Raw genomic sequence first — 16,056 nt, forward strand, 5'->3', positions numbered from 1 at the left:
CTAATTTTAAAAATAATAATAATAATAGTAATAATAAGAGGTGCTTAATACAGGTGTTATCAGTAATGAATTTAAATTAGAAAAATATCTCACAATTGATTTGAATTAAATTATAATGATGTTTATCTATTTCTACAAAGGAATCTATATTCAACTCCCTGCTAGCAATCTATAACAATTTTTTTTTTTTTTGCTATTTTGTTTAAAATCTTTAGGAAGTTTTAATATATTTTAAAATTTTATGAGGAATTGAAATACATTTCTTTTTATAAAAATTTACTTTCATCTTCATCCATCCCACTAAACATTAAAGTTATTGGAGCTTTAAAAACAAGATTTTTTTAGTGAATTTGTCATATTTATATAATTTAATCATATTTTTATTTTTATGGGCAAATAAAATTAATTTATTCTTAGCTTGGCCTCTCCTAACCACTCAAAATTCATATTGTCATCTTCTCTAAATCATCTCCAATCCACATTGAAGCTTCATCAATTCTTGAGCTGAGGTTTGGAAATGGCAGGAACCACTTCTTCAATCATCTCCAATCTATTGTCTTCCTTGAAACGGATATCCCAGTTTATGCCTAACTTTTCTTCGTTGGCTGCATCTTCCTCATCATCCATAGCACAAGAAGATGTAACTGCTGCCAAAGTTGATTCGATCCAAAAAACATTAATGGAGGATTTGAGCCGATTGTCGAAGATGCTGCAAAGAATTCAGGCAGTCCTTCATGATGCCGAGGAGAGGGAGATCTATGACAAGGCTATCCAACTCTGGCTCAACGAGCTTAGAGAAGTTGCTTATGATGCTGAAGATGTCTTGGATCAATATGATTATCAAGTTATCAAAATCCAAGTGGAAGGAATGACAGCAGCAGCTGAAGCTGAGCCATCTTTAAATAGGAAGCTAGTAGATGATCATGATGATGATAAAGATGAGGATATGCATGACTACCAGGTATGTCTTCAAGTTCCCAATTCTACCAAAATACTAACTAAATGAAATTGGGTATATTATGTTGATCATGCATGAAAACTATATATGATCAGGTATTAATACTGATGCGTCATCATGAAATTATCTTGATCAGGCACGAATCTCGAGGTAAAACACAATCCGGAAACTTCAAAAATTAAATTCGGGAGCATGTGAACTCCAATTTCAGCGAACTTATATTCAAACTGAGCATCTCGGAAATACGAACCCAACGACACCAAGTTTGACCCAATCCGAGCCCAAATGGGTCCGAATCATGGACCCGAAGCGCTGTTGAAAGGTTCAAACCGCAATTTGAGTTACCAACCGGTCTCCGATTTTGATGAGCTTATACTCGAATCGAACTGCTCAACGAGACAAATCCAACGAGCCCAAGATCACCGAATTCTGACATCACTAAAGCATTCAAATGTCCAACGAACGGTGCATGATCGTAGGATTCAGTATCGGCCGTCCATTCGACCACTCCATATTCTCCCATGATCTCACGCCTATTTATGGGCTATGCCACTCGAGAAAATATATAAATAGAGCCCTCATTCTTCACAATGGGGGAGATCCAAGCAAGAGAGAGAAGAAGAGAAGAGAAGGAAGAAGCTCCTCCTCGACAGCTGCCAGACCACCGCCAGACAACCGCAGAAGTCCCGCCGGACCACCGCAGGAACCTCGCTGTACCACCACCGAAGCCTCGCCGGAGTTTCATTGCACCACTTCCTTAAGATCCGACGTTCAGTCCCTACGTCCTGTTGAAGACCCGACGTCCTACTTAAGGCCCGACGTTCAGTCCCTACGTCCTGTTGAAGACCCGACATCCTGCTTAAGGCCCGACGTTCAGTCCCTACGTCCTGCTGAAGACTCGACGTCCCGCTTAAGGCCTGACGTTCAGTCCCTACGTCCTGCTGAAGACTCGACGTCCCTCTTAAGGCCCGATGTTCAGTCCCTATGTCCCGCTGAAGACCCGACATCCTGCTTAAGGCCCGATGTTTAGACCCGACGTCCTACCCAAGGCCATACCATCAACACCCGATCTTCCAAGTGACACTGGGTCTAACACCTGACTCCTTGTCTCCTACCGCCTACGGTCCTTCTGACCTCTGTCGCCTACTACGGTCCGTCCGACCAACATCACTAGACAACGGTCTTTCAGACCCCAGTTTTCTATCGACTACGGTCCTTCAGGCCTTCGTCGCCTAATATGGTCCTTCTGACCTCCATCAACAAACAACAGTCTTTCTGACCCCGGTTTCCTGCCGACTACGGTCCCTTCCGACTGGGGGGCAACTTTTGCTCCAATCTCAAAAGATCTCTCTTATCAACCTCCTGACATCAGTCATTATTGTATTAATTTCATAACAATCAGATGCGGACTGGAGGGCAACTTTGACTCCAATCGTGATCAAGAAGATCCCTCCAATGCTTTCAATATCAAGATGATATTTCAGAAAAATCCCAACGAATGCAGGGATACTTTCAATCGATTATAAGCTTTATACAGTCCCATGTTGGACTTCTACTCCTTGGTCAATGTCTTAATCTCAACCTCATAAAGGCAATAACGGTCAAAAGATAGACCGTTCTCTACTTTTAATTAGGGATACACGCGGCGTTTGCCCCCTCCAAATCAATACAAAATCGATCACAGGGGGATCCGATTCGACCTCTACCACACAGGTTAACGTCGTCGAGCAAAGGCTCCGACATACAACCTCGGATAGGTCTTACATCATTGGTGGATTCTCTCGACCTCTTCCACACATGTTAACATCATTGAGCAGGGCTCTGACATACAACCTCGGATAGGTCTTACATGCTTGGTGGATTCTCCCAACCTCTTCCACACAGGTTAACGTCATAGAGCAAAGGCTCCTACATACAACCTCGGATAGGTCTTACATCCTTGGTGGATTCTCTTGACCTCTTCCACACAGGTTAACGTCGTCGAGCAAAGGCTCTGACATACAACCTCGGATAGGTCATACATCCTTGGTGGATTCTCCCGACCTCTTCCATACAGGTTAACGTCATCGAGCAGGCCTCTGACATACAACCTTGAAAAGGTCCTACATCCTTGATGGATTCTCCCGACCTCTTCCACACAGGTTAATGTCATCGAGCAGGGCTCTGACATACAACCTCGGATAAGTCTTACATCCTTGGTGGATTCTCCTGACCTCTTCCACACAGGTTCACATCGTCGAGCAAAAGCTCCAACATACAACCTCGGAAAGGTCCTACATCCTTGGTGGATTCTCCCGACATCTTCCATACAGGATAACATCGTCGAGCAAAGATTTTGACATACAACCTTGGATAGGTCTTACATCCTTGGTGGATTCTCTCGATCTCTTCCACACATGTTAACGTCATCGAGCAAAGGCTCCGACATACAACCTCGGATAGGTCATACATCCTTGGTAGATTCTCCCGACCTCTTCCACACAGGTTAACATCATCGAGCAGGGCTCTGACATACAACCTCGGATAGGTCTTACATCCTTGGTGGATTCTCCCAACCTCTTCCACACAGGTTAACGTCGTCAAATAGGGCTCTAACATACAACCTCGGATAGGTCTTACATCCTTGCTCGATTCTCTCGACCTCTTCCACACAGGTTAACGTCGTCGAGCAAAGGCTATGACATACAACCTCGGAGAGGTCTTACATCCTTGGTTAACGTTGCCAGAATACCGTCAATGGACTTCCATCTGACTTCTCCACAATGTTATAATTCTACCCGATTTTGAATTTTCTCCTGTCGCTGAACTTTTGCCTTGCAGGACTTTCGACGGACTAATATCCGATGCCGGAATTCTTCGTGTCGTCGGACTAATACCCTTCATCGGACTTCTGTCTGTCGATGGACTTTCGACGTTCTTCTACCCGACAGTACTTCTATCCGACGTCGAACTTCTTCTCTTCAGCGGACTTCTACCCGACGTCGGATTTCTGCTCGTCAGCAGACTTCTTCCTGTTGTAGGACTTCTGCTCGTCAGCGGACTTCTACCCGAAGTCAGACTTCTACTCATCAGCGGACTTCTACCCGTCGTCAGAATTCTGCTAGTCAGTGGACTTCTACCTGACATCGGACTTCTGCTCGTCAGTGGACTTCTACCCTACGTCGGACTTCTGCTCATCAGCAGACTTCCACTCGACATCGGATTTCTGCTCATCAGCGGACTTCTACCCGTCATCGGACTTCTGTTCGTCAGCGGACTTCTACCCTATGTCGAACTTCTGCTCGTCAGCAGACTTCTAATCGACGTCGGACTTCTGCTCGTCAGCGGACTTCTACTTGACGTCAGACTTCTGCTCGTCAGCGGACTTCTACCTGTCGTCAGACTTCTGCTCATCAGCATACTTGTACCCGTCGTCAAACTTTTGCTCATCAGTGGACTTCTACCTGACATCGGACTTCTGCTCGTCAGCGGACTTCTACCCTATGTTAGACCTCTGCTCGTCAGCGGACTTTTATCCGACGTCAGACTTCTGCTCGTCAGCGGACTTCTACCCGACGTCGGACTTCTGCTCGTCAGCGGACTTCTATCCGACGTCGGACTTCTACTTGTCAGCGGACTTCTACCCGACGTCAGACTTCTGCTCGTCAGCGGACTTCTTCCTGACGTCGGACTTCTGCTCGTCAGCAGACTTCTACCCGACATCAGACTTCTGCTCGTCAGCGGACTTCTACCCGACGTCGGACTTCTGCTCGTCAGCGGACTTCTACCCATCTTCAGAATTCTGCTCGTCAGTGGACTTCTTCCTGACGTCGGACTTCTGCTCGTCAGCAGACTTCTACCCGACATCGGACTTCTGCTCGTCAGCGGACTTCTACCCGACGTCGGACTTCTTCTCGTCAGTGGACTTCTACCCATCTTCAGAATTCTGCTCGTCAGTGGACTTTTACCCGACGTCGGACTTCTACTCGTGAGCGGACTTCTACCCGACGTCGGACTTCTGCTCGTCAGTGGACTTCTACCCGACGTCGGACTTCTGCTCGTCAGTGGACTTATACTCATTGCGGGACTATCATCAGTCTTCTACCCGAAATCGAACTCCTGCATATCGATGGACATTCATCGGGCTTTTACATGCCGTAAAATTTCTACTCATCGTCGTACATCTCCAACCTTCGTCGGACTTCTGTCCGCTGTCAGCCTCCCAACCGATGCTAGATTTCTACACTTCAACAATCTTTTCAACCTCCCTCCTTACAGCGGTCTCTCCGACCTCCATCTCCAGCCAACTAACATCAGAACTCCGCAAGATCTCTCAAAGAATAGAGGGATAAGAGAAGAAGGGGGAATCTCCGGACTTCCTTGCCAAGAGAGGGGCCTCGGAAAACCGAGGGAAGGCCTCAATAGTAAGGACAGAGGGAGAAGAGAAGAAGGAGGAATCTCCAAACTTCCTTGCCAAGAGAGGGGCCTCGGAAAACCGAGGGAAGGCCTCAATAGTAAGGACAGAGGGAGAAGAGAAGAAGGGGGAATCTCCGGACTTCCTTGCCAAGAGAGGGGCCTCGAAAAACTGAGGGAAGGCCTCAATAGTAAGGACAGAGGGAGAAAAGAAGAAAGGAGAATCTCTGGACTTCCTTGCCAAGAGAGGGGCCTCGGAAAACCGAGGGAAGACCTCAATAGTAAGGATAGAGGGAGAAGAGAAGAAGGACGAGAAAAAGAGAAGAAAAGAAAGAAAAGAGGAGATGAAAAGAAATAGAAGAGGAGAAGAAAAAGAGAAGGTGCAAGTTTCCTAAAGGCTTTGAAGGCCTATTTATAGGTTGAAGAGAGGGGGAAATGTTTCAAAATTTGGGGGGAATTTTCCTCCAAGTTATTTCAGAAAGCTTCTAGAAGTTTTTTCGAATTTATTGGGCCTACTTCTAAAATTTTTGGGTTTTAAAAAAAAAATGTCATGTGTACTGTAGAAAACGTGGCACTGTAGCAAAAACTGTAGCATGTGATGTTGTGGGTACTGTAGCTGCGGTTACTGTAGCTACCACAAAGATTTTAAAATTGTTATTTTTTTTTTAAATGTGAGCAGCCAACGGCTGTTGGAGTCACTGCGTGCCCATAGCGGTGCGACTGTTCATCCGCACGTGTGGGTCATTCCGTCTCCGCATGAGCTTGGATGCTTGGATAATGAGAAATCATGGTTATTATTCCAAAGACATGCTTTTTGTGGTTGGGAACCTGGTCAACAACAAAATTTTGAACAATTGGGGCGGGGAATTACTAAGAAATGTGGAGGATTGCCTTTGGCTTTAAAGGCAATTGGAGGATTTCTACGATATGAAGTTAAGGAGCAGATTTGGAAGGATGTTTTAAACAATAATCTATGGGAGTTGGAGGAGACTAGAAGTCTTATTTTGCCATCACTAAGGATAAGCTATAATTACATGCCTGCACATCTTAAACCATGCTTTCTCTATGCATCTCTATTCCCAAAGGATCATTCATTTGGGAAAGAAGAATTGACAGGAATGTGGATAGCTCAAGGTTACATTCAATTTACAGGAAGAAAAAGATTTTTGGAAGATATTGCATTTGAATTCTTCGAAGACTTGGTGACAAGGTCATTCTTTCAACACTCTAAAGTAGGTATTGGAAATTTTACTTTGCATGATATGGTGCATGATTTGGCTAAGTTTATAGCGAGAAATGAGATATGTTCTTCATTAGAGTTTGATGAATTGAAGAACATCCCCAGAGATGCAAAGCATATTTTCATAAAAGACACAAAGGTTGATCGAGTACATTCACTTGGGAATATAAGAACACTTTATATTTCTACAACGTATCATTATTCTGTGGCACTTCAACAAAATGTATTTTCTGAGATTCCATTCTCTCATTTGGGCTACATGCGTGTTTTTATATTTCGTGTGCCTATGTTCAATTGCAGCTCTGAATTTATAGATTTGATAGGTAACCTACAGTTACTCCGTTACCTCTCTATCTTTGTGTATACAATCCAAATGACAGAAAACTCATTATGCAGACTTTACAAGTTACAAACACTAAGACTAGAATCATTTCATATAAATATGCTACCCCTTGCAATGGGAAATCTTATCAACTTACGTCACTTGGTTATTCGTAGCAAATTTCAAGATTTGTTGCCGAAACCATATTTTGGGAGTAAAAATATCCTTGATTTTAATTTTAATTGGGTATATAATATTTTGGAAGGGGATGTACTTAGTTATGAAGTAAGAAAAGATGGCCAAAATTCTAATATTAGTTTGCTAGAACCACTACAAAATTTGCGAGGAAATCTAATACTTTGTGGGCTTGAAAATGTGGTCGATTATGAAGAAGCAAAGAGTGCTAATTTGCAAAGTAAGCCATATGTTGAGAGCCTATCACTTATATGGAAATATGATAAATATGTTGAATGTGCAAGGAATGATGATAAAGCTATTCTTGAAGGCCTCCAACCCCACACAAACCTTAAAGAGTTAACCATTCAAGGCTACAGTGGTAGCAGCTTCCCAAGTTGGTTTGGCAATCCTCACTTCTCCAATTTAACAAACATAAGCTTGAGAGATTTCAACAACAATGAAGAATGTAGGCTTCTTCCTTTGTCTAAGCTACCATCTCTCACTTCACTTGTAATTATTCGTAATTATCGGATTACTAGAATGGGGCAAGATTTTTGGTGTTCTGATGTCTCTCCTGATGATCTTGAGAATTACTCTATGGAGGAGCATGAGGATTTTCATTCATCTGATTATTTGACAAATAAAAGTTTGCTTCAATGGAAAGAGCAACCAATGGTAAAGCATGGAGATTTCTCAAGCCTAAAGACTTTACGCATAGGTTATTGCAAGATGTTGCAACATATATCAAGCCTCCCATCAAGACTTAAGGAATTTATAGTGGTATCATGTAAAAGACTTGAATGTGTTTCACTTCCTTATTGCCCGAGACATTTTTTCTAGGCTACAAAAAGTGAAAATTTATAAATGTCGCAATCTCAAATCAGTGATCAACTTGAATAATCTTGTGGACACTCTTAAAGTTTTGAAGTTAGCTTGTTGTCCCCGGCTCAAGCAAGATCCATATGAAAACTTCGATCTTTCATTTGGAAGAGTTTCATTTGATGAAGGCATTGCAATAGTATATAAATGTCCAAGAATGAGAGAGTGGTGCCAATCGCATGGTTTCAATACCTATCATAAGGTACGTATAAGAAACTATTCCAATACATTATTTAGTCATATTAATTTCAATCTTTGTGCTAATAATACTTTTGGGGCATTATAACATTTTTTTCTCCTTTAAATTAATATTTTTATACTTTTGTGGCATTGTAATTTTATTAATACTTAAAATATAATTTATCAACTTCATATAACCATATTAATTACTAAAACCTTAGTTTGATATGAAATAAATTGTAGGAATTTTAATAATACTGACTATATTAATTTTGTGTAGAAAAACTCTAACAGTATTCTATTGGTTTGCAGAATTATTGGTATCGTCCAGCTGTTGTGGAAGAGTTGATTGAGGTTAGTAATTAATATGGTTATATGCCCTTTCTATAATAAGCCTTCTTTCCAAAAATACGCCTCTAAAATAATTCATTTAAAAATATTCATTTTTTTGTTAATAAAACAACCATCCTTAAGTTAAAATTTAAAAATCAATGCATTTTATAATTTTATTTATATTCAAAATATAATCTCTAAAATACAATTAACTAAATTAATTAATGAACATTTATACAGTTTATTATGAAGTGTAAGAATTTTATCATTGCTCTGCTTATGTAAATTAATTGTGTATAACAAATTCTAATATTAATTCTAATTGTTTGCAGAACTCGAACTTTGAGCCTTCCGAGGAGGTATGCTATGAATTTCAAGCTTGAAAATGAAATAATCATCCTTGAAAATTAAAATCAATGAGATCTATATCTTAATTAATATTCAAAATATAAGTTCTAAACTTAAATTAACCCAATTAATTAATTAATCTTTTTAAATTGGAAAATGATCTTGATTATTGTCACATTTTCTCTCATAGATCATATCTTGTCTTTAACTGTTTTATGAAACTCATGAAATGGTCGCCTACTGTTGATATCGGGGTTGAATCTCCGGTGATCCCAATCTGGGTTTCTTTTCCCTCTTTGCGTCCGCACCTGTTTTCTCCTAAAATACTCCATGGATTGGCTTCCATTTTTGGCAAACCTCTAAAGATTGATTCGGCCACGTCCTTAGGATCTAGACCGTCTTTACCGAGGGTGTTAGTTGAGCTTGATATCACCAAATCATATCCTGATTGTATTTGGTTAGGTTATGAAAAGCTTGGCTATGTTCACCAAGTCGTTATGGATGAATTTCCTTCATTTTGCGGTACTTGTCGCTACTCTGGTCATGCGCTGGGTGAATGCCGGTCAAAAAATGTTGTTTTGGAATCGTCGGGTTTACCTAAAATTGTAGAACCTATCGCTAAAAACGGTGACCCTGTTACTGTGGAACTGGTTGCTGTAGCTCTGAATAATTGTGATCTTCCTGCTTCTAATCAAGGGGAACGGGCGCTCCCTGTGGGCGAAGTGACTGGATTTGTGGATTCTTTGGTTATTTTTAATTCGTCTGACACTATATCCCCTATGAATTTGGTTAATTTGGTTAATGATGCGAATGTTGTGCCTTGTGGTCATGTTGATAACTCGGTTGTCCTATCCCCCGATGCAGTTCCCTTTGTCCCTATGGTTACTGTGTCAGGTGTTAATGAACTTCAGTCTGCTGATGCATTGGTTTTACCTGTTACTGAGGTTGGGGCTGGGTCTGTTGTACCGGCTGCTCTGTCATCTGATGTTGGAATTTCCCTTTTGCCGGTTGTGACTGCTGTTAGTGATCCTGAGCGAATGCTGGTGGAGAAATTGAATGGTAACTTGGTGTGTTCCAATAATTGTGTTGATGCCCCTGTACAAGTGGTGGATACGCTCAATTTGGTGAATTGTTTGGGCGATAAATCTGGCTTTGATATTAGAAATCACGTTGATTGGTTGCATGGATCGTCCGACTTTGAATCTGAATCTGATCATTCTGAATCTTATCTATTAATATATTAGTTTGTTTGTTAAAAAAAAAAACAAGAATTTTACATTGCTATTACTAATATGAATAACAAATTTTAACACTGATTCGAATGGTTTGCAGGATTTCAACAAAAGCGTCTGCGACAAGGTATGTCTATGAATTTTAAATTTGAAAATGAAATCCCCTTCCTTGAAAATTAAAAATTAATGAGATCAATATTTTTATTCATATTAAAAATATAGTTTCTAACCTTCAATTAACAAAATTAATTAACGAGTCTCTATATATATAGTTTCAAACCTTAAGGCTTCGTTTGGGACGGCTTTTTTATTGCTTTCTATAGCGGAGTTTTAGTTAAAAAAAATGTAATTTTTATGCTAAAACTCTGTTTTAAAAGCAATAAAAAAGCCGTCCCAAACGAAGCCTAAATTAATAATTTTATACTTTTGTGGCATTGTAATTTTATTAATACTTAAAATATAATTTATAAACTTCATATAACCATATTAATTACTAGAAATAAATTGTAGGAATTTTAATAATACTAACTATATTAATTGTGTATTGAAAAACTCTAACATTATTCTATTGGTTTGCAGATTTATCGGCGTCGTCCAGCTGTTGTGGAGTTGTATAAGGTTAGTTGGCACCTTCATTATATCTTTTCTATAATAAGCCTTCTTTCCATTTAAAAATCTTATTTTTTTTTTTAATAATCTCAAAGTTATTATGACGTGTAAGAATTTTATCATTGCTACTGCTTATGTAAATTAATTGTGTATAACAAATTCTAATACTAATTCTAATGATTTGCAGAATCCGAACAATGAGTCTTGGCATGAGGTATGCTATGAATTTTAAGCTTGGAAATGAAATCATCATCCTTGAAAATTAAAATCAATGAGATCTATATCTTAATTAATATTCAAAATGTAAGTTCTAAACTTAAATTAACCCAATTAATTAATTAATCTTTTTATAGCTTGATTATGAAGTATAAGAATTTTACATTGCTATTACTAATATGAATAACAAATTTTAACACTGATTTGAATGGTTTGCAGGATTTCGTCAACAACGACTCCGACAAGGTATGTCTATGAAGTTTAAATTTGAAAATGAAATCATCATCCTTGAAAATTAAAAATTAATGAGATCTATATTTTTATTCATATTAAAAAATTAATTTCTAACCTTTAATTAACAATATTAATTAACAAATCTCTGTATATATAGTTTCAATATGAAGTTTAAGAATTTTAACATTGTTACTACTTATATTTATTAAGTATGGATAACTAATTCTAACATAAATTCTAATGGTTTTTTGGGCACGGATTAACGCTTAATTTCTTAGGGAAGTGATGCTTGTATGAATTTCAAATAATTGAGATTTATAATTTTATTAATATTCAAAATATAATTTGTAAACTTCAATCAACAAAATTAATTAAATTAAAGAACCCTTAGTTTGATATAAAATCAAGTGTAAGTATGTTGACCTTGCTACTACTTTAATTATAGATATAAAAATAATTCAGTTTTTTTTTTTTGGTTTTTGCTTATTTTATTCTATATAGCAAACTAAATAGAACCTAAAAATATGCATGATTTAAATTTCATAAATTTCTATTATATCATAAATTCTAACGCCAATTTTAATGATTTGTAGGAATCTGACGGCAGCTCATCCGACGAGGTATCTGTACGAATTTTACACGTGAAAATGAAGTCATCATACTTGAAAATTAAAAATCGATGAGATTTATAATTTAATTAATATTCAAAGTGTAATTTCTAACTTTTATTGATGCACATGACGCATGAAAACACAACAAAATAATTCAATTTTTTTTCTTATTTAAAAATAGAACTTTTTTTTTGTTTTTACAAAACATAATTATATTAAGCCCAAAAAGAAGTACAAGAAGCAATGTAGCAAAAGACAAAAATAAAAGAAAATACAAAAATAACTAATCTGAATGGCTCGATAATTGGCCGAGGCTCCCAGCGTCCCCGAAGTCAAGCACAGACCCTCAAATTTGGTGAAGGTAGACACGAAGAAATCAAACCATTCAATCAAGCAAAAACAATCGAGCAAGAGACCAACACCAAAGGTTGCAATGAGCCAAGACGACAAGGAAATGAGCCCCAACCACATCATCGCCAGCACATCCACGACCAACAAAACAATTCGATGCACCACCCAAAAAAGCCAACCAGAGAGAGCAGAAAGCAACAAACACTGGAAACTACCTGCCCCATCGGCCCCTCCCACGAGAATCCCACGAGAACAGACAGAGGTAATCGGTCGGTCCTGAACCAATTTAAAATCATGTCCAGAGTCAGAACCTCCACAATATTCCGTTGAAGAATATGATTCAAACTCAGATGAACAGTGAAGTCAATCAAGATGAACCCTCACGTCCACCCTAGAATTATCACCTACATGGTATATCAAAGCTTGTGGTTCGATTATGTTCACAGGCACATCCACAAAGGAATTAAAAGTAACCAACCTTCACCAGAAATAACATCACTTGTAACAACAGCACCTCCAGTAGTAGCCTCATAATCTTCCACACTCTCATTAGGTTTAGGAGAAACAATAGAATTCACACCGCAAATAACATCATTAACATTCCCACAACCATTTTCCATAGACATAGGATCCCCTCCCCCCACAAAAGCAGGGATACATGGATAAAAAGGAATGGCACCCGAGGGGGAATAAGCGTTAACCAAAGCCATTTCACCCAAAGAAATAACAGGTACAGACTTAGGTAAGACCACATAAGAATAAACAACTTCAGATTCCAAAGGAACCGAAACATCAAAGGCTAAACTCAATTCCAAGATCACTGCATTAACCCCCAAACCATCATTAACACCCCCAACAGCAAGATCAACATAACTCAAATTTAGAGCAATAATAGACTCCTCCTGACCAGCCGAAGACACACACACAGGATTAACACCGCCATTGACAGGGATGGAATTATCACAGACGACAAGAAAAGAGGGTTCGGGTAAAGCCAAAGCATCAAAGTTCACAATGGGAGCAGAAACAGAAGCCACCAGTGGCTGAGCCGAATCCATAACCTGCCTAAAATGAGGGAATAACTTAATACAATCAGATTTGTTATGACCCACTGCTTTGCAATGAGTACAGAAACTAGACACACCTTCAAAAATCACTTTCTGAATATAACCCAAAATTCTCTGGCCCAAGTCAAACAGAATCAGGATGGTTTTTGGAAATGTCAATTTCGACTAGAATACGAGCAACTGAAGGTCGCGAACCAACAGCCGTGGCAATATCGGTATGAATTGAACTACCAAATAGGGAACCCAAGCCAAAAAGAATGCGAAGAGAGAAAAGGTGAGGACAAAGCCCCGGAAAGGAAATCCAAATAGGGACTATTGGAAACTCCTCCGATAGATCAAGGAGCGGCGACCATTTTATAACTTTCATGAAACAACCAAAAACGAAATAGGATCTATGCGAAGAAACCCTACCATAGTCGATGTCATTAGATAGCTTGATCAAGACATTCGACCGGTCCAAAAGAGAAACAAAGAACTCACCAGATAATTTGAGGTTGATAAAATTTTAACATTGCTACTACTAATATTAATTAAGTACTGTAAATAACAAATTCTAATATTGTTTCGAATGATTTGCACGCAGGATTCCGACAGCAACTCGTGCGATGAGGTATGTTTTTGAATTTTAAGCTTCAAAAATTAAATTGCCATCCTTGAAAATTAAAAATCAATGAGATCTCTATCTTAATTAATATTCAAATTTTAAGTTTTGAGCACCAATTAATCAAATTAATTAATGAATCCTTATATAGCGTAATATGAAGAGTAAGAATTTTAACATTGTTATTACTTATATTAGTTATATGGGCATATAGTTGATCATTTTTATCGAGGTAATGGCCGTTTTCTTTTTCTTGTAAATTGGAGCTTGTATTGGTTAAAATAACCTATAGCATTTTCACTAATTAGTATTATTAACAAGAAAAAAATGCGGGCAAAAAACTGATTAGAAAGTTATCACATTTGCCCGAGCAATTTAAGTTTGGCTCCTAATAGGAAAGAAGTTTGAGTATTGCGAGTCACCAAATGTTAACCCTAGCCGACGTCCGCCTTCCTCTGATCGCAAACGCCATTTTGGATCGGAAGCTAGGGCAACGACAAGCTTGCTCATTGCGAAGGAGAGACAAGAACTTGTGTGTTCCTTCAGTCTCTCTATTCGCGACTCTAGAAGCATCTGACGCCGAGACCTCCTGCTCTCGGTCTCTTCATGTTCGTACGCCCAAGTGAAGCGGCGAAAGTATGCGGTGGACATGGCTATTGGTGCTTCCGCCTCCCTTTGTCGCTATCATTGGGTAACATTTTTTCTTTAATATTTCCTAGTTGTTTATGTCGTTTCCGTTCCTATGGCTAGGAATCGGTTAATGGACCCCGGTTTCTTTGATGGTAAAGTTAAATCTAGATCTTTTAGAGATATTTTATCCGGTGATTAGGCTTCACCAGATTTTCCCCTGCTTAAAGTTTCTTCTCACCATGGTTTGCCGGCTTTGTTTATCTCTAATGAAGAAATTGTGTATCTTGCTTTTCCTTTCGAGTTTGCTTTAGTAAAAAAATTTCCCGGCCGTCGCCCACCGCTTGACTTAATTCAAAAAATTTTCTTTAACCTAAAGCTTGTTGGAAATTTTTCAGTTAATTTGTTGAATCCTAAAAATGTGTTGATTAAGCTTGTTAATGACTTAGATTATTGTAGGTTTTCTCTCATTGCTCTTATTTCGTGTGCAACTGCTTCGTGAAGCTTCTCAAATGGACTCCACATTTTTGACATTAATGTGGAATCTCCCATTGTCCCCATTTGGGTTTTTTTTCCCTATATGTGTCCTCATCTTTTCTCCCCCCGGATTCTGCATGGTTTTGGGTTGATGTTTGGTAGACCTTTGCGAACGGATAATGCGACTATTAATGGATCAACACCCTCTATGGAACGCATAGTAGTGGAATTAGATGTTATGAAATGTCATGCTTCTCAAGTTTGGCTTGGATCAGAGACTTTTGGTTATGCTCAATCGGTTGAAATGGATGAATTTCCTTTGTATTTCTTTCATTGCAAATCTTTGGATCATTCTAAGGATTGTTGCCTGATCCCATATCCGAATTTGAGTGTTTCTCCTTCTCTTAAAGAGGCAATCGCTATTGAAGTTGTTAATCCTCCTTTAGCTAATATTCTTGTGCCTAATGTGGTTTGTTTTGATTTGGATGAGAGTGATAAAAATGTTGCTATTGAGGTCCCTATTGTTTCGGGTGAGAACCCCATAGTTGATGTTGTTTTCCCTTAGAAGGCTTTACCTCTGCAGTCGGGAGAGGTAGTTCTTTCTGTCGTCCATGTTGATGTTGACATTGAATCTTCTTTAGCTGGAAATGAATCGTTGGTCCCCGACATGATCGGGGCAGTGGCTGTTGATTCTTCTTTTCATAAATTTAATGTGTGCCATGGTGCTCTGAGGCTGTGACTGTTGACCCTTCTTCGAATGGATTTAATGTGGCTCAAGGTATTTTTAGTAATTCGTTGATGAATGTGGGTGATAATGAACTTTGTGCTATTAATTTGGGAGTGGTGAACATTGATTTTAGTGAGTTGGATCCTTCTGTTGCTTCTCCTGTGTCGCCTAATGATCTGGTTGTGTCGGTCTCATCTGTGGGAAACAGAGAGAAAGAACAGTTTGTTAATGTTTCAGTTGCTTTACTTTCTGGTAATGCATTGTATACCCATGTTAGAGTTAGATCGGGGGAAAATATTAAGGAGCAAATTGATTGGCTTGAAGGCTCTTTATCTTCTCCTTCTGAAGATGATCAAGAGGAAGTGTTTGAACAGGATGGGGGCATGCGAGGTTTTTTGTGTTTGGTTTGATGGTTGCTGCTTTGGAAGCCTTTTTTATATGGTTGGTGGGGTTTTCATCACTCCTTTTGGTGTAG

The 16,056-nt window shown here is 39.0% G+C and overlaps 1 protein-coding gene across 1 annotated transcript; it reads left to right on the top strand.

Moving 5' to 3' along the window:
- The first annotated feature begins 517 nt into the window (after positions 1-517).
- LOC110115518 (putative disease resistance RPP13-like protein 1) lies at positions 518-11,803 on the top strand. Its single transcript, XM_028700271.1, has 12 exons — positions 518-961; positions 1,095-1,108; positions 3,779-3,850; positions 6,030-7,869; positions 8,443-8,502; positions 8,814-8,840; positions 9,195-9,998; positions 10,162-10,188; positions 10,641-10,679; positions 10,858-10,884; positions 11,106-11,132; positions 11,714-11,803. The coding sequence occupies exons 1-12, from the start codon at positions 518-520 to the stop codon at positions 11,801-11,803; spliced, it is 3,471 nt and encodes a 1,156-aa protein (XP_028556104.1).
- Positions 11,804-16,056: the final 4,253 nt, after the last annotated feature.

Source organism: Dendrobium catenatum, unplaced genomic scaffold (assembly GCF_001605985.2).
Source record: "Dendrobium catenatum unplaced genomic scaffold, ASM160598v2 fragScaff_scaffold_1481, whole genome shotgun sequence".
Taxonomy (NCBI): Eukaryota; Viridiplantae; Streptophyta; class Magnoliopsida; order Asparagales; family Orchidaceae; genus Dendrobium; species Dendrobium catenatum.

Bases quoted from the DNA above. Each gene is read 5' to 3' on its own strand.
- LOC110115518 (XM_028700271.1), top strand. From the start codon at position 518: ATGGCAGGAACCACTTCTTCAATCATCTCCAATCTATTGTCTTCCTTG. The intron at 10,680-10,857 runs GTTAGTTGGCAC...AATGATTTGCAG, and splicing joins CTGTTGTGGAGTTGTATAAG to AATCCGAACAATGAGTCTTG. The intron at 11,133-11,713 runs GTATGTCTATGA...AATGATTTGTAG, and splicing joins TCAACAACGACTCCGACAAG to GAATCTGACGGCAGCTCATC.